Below are 6,998 nucleotides of genomic sequence, written 5' to 3'. Positions count from 1 at the left end.
GACAGATTGGCAGTAAGTACTTAACTAACCTATCTCTTATGAGTCATCAAGTTGGAGAAGAAGTCTGACAAAAGTATCGTGGAACATGGCGCAGATGTAAGGAAATGCAATTTAATGTTACAGTGATTAACTTTGTATCTGATATGTTTTTACAGACATGTTTAGAAAGAATGGACTTTCAAAGGTGCAGTTCAGCTTTAGGTATGATGAGTTTTGTTCAGGCAGTTTTTAATGTGACATTTTTAGCAGGGCTTTAAAGTTTTGACTTTTTATTGCGTTCGTGGAATGGTTTTTAAGGTATTCAGAGTCTAACCTGTAGTAGACAGCAGTCAGACAGAGCTCAGTTTGGAGAATTGGGCTGAAGTTTTTTGGTTGCCAAGTCCATTTCTTATTGCCTTTACTTTTTAAGTCCCATTTAGTTTTAGAGCATTTCTTATACTAAAAACTGGACTATGCATCAACAAATGTATGAAAAGTTACTTTGCATACAGTAATGACCTACTTTGTGCCAGGACACTCTATGATGTTGTGTTGCATAAACAACACTCAATGAATTTTAACTGTGTGATATTTTATATTACCCAATGTGAGGTAACTAAAAATGTCTTTGTAATTTTGTCTTAAACAACAGTGTGTTATTGAGTTGAGTAATTTTGATGAAAAAATTACATTTACCTAAGATGTTATTAATATTAGGCCCTAAAAGGTGGTCAGACTGAAAACATAATACCTTATTTTTCTTTATAACTGTAATTTTGGACGCTTTTGTGAAAAAGTTAAAATAAATGTGACCCCTGTGTCAGTTACCTATGGAGATTTTTTTTTTTTAATTTGTATTTAGTTTTGTCATTTGAAAATAAATCAATAAAGTAACTTTGTGACTTCCAAGCGTTTTTGTCCCTTCTCTGTTCACTTACAGTAACATATTATAACTCAGACACATTCAGGGGCGGCTGTGGCTGAGTGGTTAGAGCAGTCGTCCTCCAATACAAGAGTTTGGGGTTCGATTCCACCAGCAGTCACATGCCCAAGTGTCCCTGGGCAAGACACTGAACCCCTCATTGCCTCCGATGTGTGTCCCATCAGTGAGTGAATGTGATGAAGCACTGATTATTCTTTGTACAGATCTAGTAGAGTGCTGTATGAATGAGCAAATGACAGCACAGATTGTAGTGTAAAGCGCTTTGAGTATCTTGATCAGATAGAAAGGCGCTTTACAAGTACAGTCCATTTACCATTTTTAGATACCATTTGCACACAAAATGGTAGAAACTGTAACCTGACAAGTGCAGATGAATACTACGCTGTTTTACTGTTTTAGACTGCTTTGTATTATATTAACATCATTAAAAATGCTGAAAATAACTTAAAAGTAGACATTCTAATTCTAAAATGTTACAAACTTCAACAAATGTACAATTATGTGACAAGTAGATGGATAAATTAAAATAAAAATATTTTTTTTTGTCACAACTAGATCAGCACTAAATGGGAAGGCAGGTGAACCAGGCAGCTGCCGGTAAAAGTTCAAACTTGGACGCCTAGGAGGGAAGCATCGGGAGAAAGTGAGTGGACGGGTGTCTTCGTCGAGCCTTGTGACCTCGCCGTGGTTTTCCTCGTCCGTTCAGAGAAACAAACATCTGTCTGCCACCGTGTTTCCAGCGAAGCGAGGCGTATGTGTTGTAGCCATTTTCCTCAATGCGCTCTTTAAACTTGCAGCTTGGGCTGTACTTCACCTGCAGTCAGTGGGAGGGAGAGGACACGTCATGGAGGTCTTAACATATAACTCTACAGGTGAGAGCAGACTGCTTTTACTGCTGTGCTGTCTAAAGCCATCTTTCAAGGTGATTGCAGGTGACATTTTCTATTTACAAACTATTTAGATTGTTCATCTTTTTGAGCTCAGGGCAGCACAGTTGCACAGTTGGTAGAGCTGCCACCTTTCAGCAAGAAGGTTACCGGATCGAATCCCACCAGGGAGGACCCTTCTGGGTGGAGTTTGCATGTTCTCTACGAGCATGCATAGGTTTTCTCCAGGTACTCCGGTTTCCTCCCGCAGACCAAAAACATGAATGTTAGGCTGATTGGTAACTCTAAATGTTACCTAGGTGTGAATGGTTGTTTGTCTTGTGTGTCCCTGTGATGGACTGAAGACATGTCCAGGGTGTCCCCCGCCTCTCATACAGTGGCTGCTGGACATGGGCACCAGTGACCTCTTTTTGAGCTCATGAGAAATTTAGGAAAGTTAAGGTACTTGCACTTGCCGCAGACCTCCAAATATTTTTCAATAGATATTCACAATGAACATTTCTGATACACTAACCTGGTATGGATTTTGTCAGAGGACAGCGACAGCTGTCCCTTTCTAGAGATAATCTTTTAGTTACTCAAGAAAAAAGCTTTACAATGAAGGTTCTATTAAAAATGGATATTTGAAAGCTAATCTCAACAATCACCTTTTTTGGAAGGACCATCTTTCAATTGAACATTCTGCTTAACTATTTTTATTTGGGTACTAACAGCTTGAGACATGAAAAAAATAAACAATCTAAACAATCTGAATAAAATATTGTGTTGTTATGCTTCAGATTAATCTTCTCTGCCATAGTGTCCAGACACTTTTGACTGTGCTTCTCTTGGCATTTCATTTTAATGTACACTTAGCAAACACTTTATTAGGTAAACCAATTCAATTGCTTGTTAACACAAATAGTTAATGAGCCAGTCACATGACAACAACTCATTGCATTTAGATGAAGGGCCTCTCTGGTCCTTCAAGGACCAATAAGGCCCTAACTAAATGCATCTAATGAAGACAACGTTCTGAAGTTCAAACCGAGCATAACAACAGGGAAGAAAGGGCATTAAAGTAGCTTTGAATATGGCATGGTTGTTAACACCAAATGGCTTGGTCTTAGTATTTCAGTAACATATGCTCTAATAGGATTGTCACATACAACCATCTTTAGCCTTTAAAGAGAATGGTCTGACAAAGAGAAAATAGTCCAGTGTGCACAAACAGGCCTTCTTTATGTCAGAGCAGAATGGACAGACAGGTTTAAGATGATAGAAAATCATTAGTAGCTCAATTAACCACTCATTTATGCCAAGGTATGCAGAATACCATCTCTGAAAGCCCAAGTTGAACGTTAAAGCAGATCAGCTATAGTACATCTCGTCCCACTTCTTTCAGCAAAAATGCAGGAAACTGAAAATCAAAACTGCAACAGGTTTACTAAAAGTGGACAAGAGATTTGACAAACGTAGGGATGGTTGTGCACAAAAATGTCAATAGGTCATCAGTTTCTGAAATAATCAGACCAGGTCATCTGGCATCAATAACATGCCACTTTCTAAGTCAATCAAATCTTCTTCCTTCAGAATTCTGATGCTCGGTTTTAACTTTACCAAGTTGTCTTCAAGACATCTAGATGCCTAAATGTATTGAGTTGCTGTCATGTGACTGGCTGATTGGCTGATTGTATCAACAAGCAATTTAATAGGTGCACCTATTAAAATGGCTACTGAGTGTATGGAAGATTTTTGACGTGGTGCTGGAATCCTGAATTTGCACATCTGTTCATGGATGGATTTTCTGCATTGAAGGATCCATCCATCCATTATCTTTGCCCACTTTTTCCTTTTTCGGATCACGGGGATCACTGGTGCCCATATCCAGCAGTCACTGTGCAAGAGGTGGGGGACACCCTGGACAGGCCTTCAGTCCATCACAGGGACACATAGAGACACATGAGACAAACATTCACTCTCTCACTCAGAACTAGGCACAATTTAGTTACCAATCAACCTAACATGCATGTTTATGGTCTGTGGGAGGAAACCGGAGTACCCGGAGAAAACCCATACATGCAGAAGGCTGTTTCTCTTAATTGCACTTGCTGACTGATTGCTTGTCCCTGATTTTTTTTTGTCCAAATCACAAGTATTTGAACATGTCTCTGCACATGTTATGTCTTGCTTTGCAAAATAACATTTAGCGATGGCATACAAGGACTTAAATGAGCACAGCTGGCTTTGTAACTTTGATATTTTTTTTTCTCTTCTATCTATTCTGACAGTGTAACAAGCCGGCTCAAGCTGCAGGTATTCTCAATTGTAGTCCAGGTGTAATGCCATGATTGATAGCAATACTGTGACCTCTTGCTGGACTTTCCAGTAGAGAATTTCACTTCAGCATCAGATATTTACTTCTCTCAGCCTCTCCTTCTCATCCATCAGCAGCTTAACCTCCAGAAACAATGTTGTCAAGTTGTATACTCACCGAGCCAAAGAGTGTGCCTTTTTTGGACATAGCTAAATACAGCCCGTTACTGACAGACTTGATGGCAACAACTCCCACACTGACAGATCGAATTTCCATCAAGCCTGGAAAATGAGAGGAAACAAGAGTTAGATGCATCAGGCTTTGTCAGTTTTACCATCAAAAACTTCTCTACCAGTGTTTGGTGAATAGGATACCAGACATATATGTCCTCTAAGGACTAGACCAAAGCAAAAAAATTTATATATATATATTAAATCACCTACCCTAACATAGATTATTTTAAGTGTATAACACTCAAACTCTGGGAATTTCAAACTAGTAAAACATTACAATATTAATATTAATTAGGTGAGAAATATTTTTCAGAACAAATCTTGATAAATGCATCTATAATCCAGACCTGACATTTTATTATAAACACTTTTTGGCACATACATACACACAACACGCAGTCTGAACCTTCCCATTATACATCTGCTTTCCTACATGCACCCATAAAAACCTTCACGCTCAAAACATGACACTTCGTCCTGATGATAACAAGTGTTGTTTACGAAAGAACATAAAGCCCACATCTACTCGCCACCTAAGTGGCCTCTCCAAACCACTTAACACCATGAAAAATCTGGCACGATTCTGAGATAATTGTTTCCTTTGGGCGCTGATTGCAAACAAGTCCCGCATGATTGTTCTCCTGATCTTCTTTTGGTCTACAAAACACATCCTTAGCCATGGCTATGGCAGAAAGATGTTTTTAACTTGACCTGCAGGGGAATTGCAAGGTCTTGAATAGGAGCTAATTGCAGGAGATAAAGAGGATTAGATCGTTTCTGTCTTCATTTGGTCACTTACACCTTCAATGGTACATTGATGTGGTTGCCTATCTGAACAGAAGGTCATATCTTTCTCCTGACTGATAATCTTGAAGGTTCACATAGAGGAAAATGTCTGTCTTGTTGCTCATAGACTTGCTGCACATGTATGAAATGTTTTTTTTTTTAAATGGAGAGTGTAAACGTAACTCCAGATCAAGGAAGAAAATGGTGGCCCAGAATTGGTAGGAGGTTGTACTCATTTAGTAGTTGAAGAGACTTTGCTTTCTTCTCAAGCACTGTAGTCAAAGTTTAAAGTCTCTTTTGTTGTACAAAGTACAAGTACATCCATCCAATATCTTTACCCGCCTTTTCCTTTTCGGGTTGAAGGGGTCACTGGTGCCCATGTCCAGCTATCACTGTGAGAGAGGCGGGGTACACCCTGGACAGGCCGCAAGTCCATCACAGGGACGCATAGAGACAAGCAAGACAATTTAGAGTTACCAATCAGCCTAACATGCATGTTTTTGGTCTGTGAGAGGAAACCGGCGCACCTGGAGAAAATCCACGCATGCACAGAGAGAACATGCAAACTCCACCCAGAAAGGGCCCCGATCGGGATTTGAACTGGGGCAACCTGCTTTCTGAGAGGCAGCAGCTCTACCAACCGTGCCACCGTGCTGCCTTGTACAAGTACATATTTTTGTAAAATAGTACAAATGCAGCACACTGGCTATCAAAATGCCCTCTTTTTTTTTATTTTCTAAAATCCATCCATCCTTATTTTACTCTCTTTTTCATGCGAGATTACAGGAAGGTACATGTTTATCACTTTTGCAACCAAAAGTTGTCCCTGGTCTTAGAATCTCCAGACATGATAAGGCTACTAAATTCAAGGAAAACATACAATATCCACAAAGAATCTCAAGAAAAATGAAAAATTAAAGCATCAAATGGCAATTATAGACATTTTTGTTTTAGAAACCTGTCTCAAGAACACTTTGTTCCCATTCATTTGGTTAAATTTGCAACAAAAAAAAACAAAAACAAAACCATAACTTGGAAGACACAAATTAATATTTTATCACCAACAAAGAACCTCTTACAGAGTTGCTGAAAACCTGATATTCAGTAGATAACCTTTGTCAGATATTTTTTTAAGTCAGAAAAAACTTTTCTTGTCCACTAATTGTCTACATTCCTCATTTCTTAAGCCTGCACAATTAACAGTCAGGTACAAAAATTGGACAGAAAAATTAATGAAAATGTAACCAGATATCAAAGATCTAAGGACAACCCCCAGAAAACCTGCAGAACTCGAAAACCAAGAAAGCACGAATTTACCTGCAAATCAAGAAAGCTTTAAAAGTTTACAAAATAATATGATATTCAAAAGTAAAGTAAAGATTACTTATGGGTAGTTTAAAATCTTTAAATGAAACATTACATAATTTTATAAACATTGTGAAATAATATTTCTTCTCAGAAAGGACAGAAAGATCGTTAATGCCATTGGATTATGTTACTGGTTTCAAAGTTAACCTGAAAAATTTTGAAAGATGAAAATTGAAGCGAACATCTGCTCATGATGTGTCAGTGTTGCTCCAAGCTCTGTTGTCCCTAACTCCAAACATCGTTGTCAAGCTTAAAGTAATTTACTCTACTACATAAAGAAGTACAAAAAGTAAAAAAAGACGAGATAAATACCAACAAATACTGTATTTCTTGAGTGTCTTTATTTCTGACAGTAACATGTAAATCATGGTTGTTTAAATATATATATATATATATATATTTTTTTTTAGCAAACAGCTGCAGGGAAGGCAGGAATGCCTTGGTCAATACAGATATGGGCCCAGCTGCACCCCCATCGTTCCAGTGCTGCCTCTGATGCCCTATGG

General features: G+C 38.4%; 1 protein-coding gene across 1 annotated transcript in view; it reads right to left on the bottom strand.

The window, feature by feature from the left end:
• Positions 1-1,541: 1,541 nt before the first annotated feature.
• fgf22 (fibroblast growth factor 22) overlaps positions 1,542-6,998 on the bottom strand; it is a 26,272-nt gene continuing 20,815 nt past the window's right edge. The window contains exons 2-3 of the mRNA XM_037674796.1: positions 4,283-4,386; positions 1,542-1,736 (exon numbers count right to left, since the gene is read on the bottom strand). Of these exons, the coding sequence (XP_037530724.1) occupies positions 1,542-1,736; positions 4,283-4,386 (299 nt within the window). The remainder of the gene's footprint in view (positions 1,737-4,282; positions 4,387-6,998) is intronic.

This window comes from Nematolebias whitei, chromosome 3 (genome assembly GCF_014905685.2).
Source record: "Nematolebias whitei isolate Nwh7 chromosome 3, NemWhi1, whole genome shotgun sequence".
Classification (NCBI taxonomy): Eukaryota; Metazoa; Chordata; class Actinopteri; order Cyprinodontiformes; family Rivulidae; genus Nematolebias; species Nematolebias whitei.
Note: the sequence above shows the minus strand (reverse complement) of the source record. Positions and strands in the feature narration are given on the sequence as shown.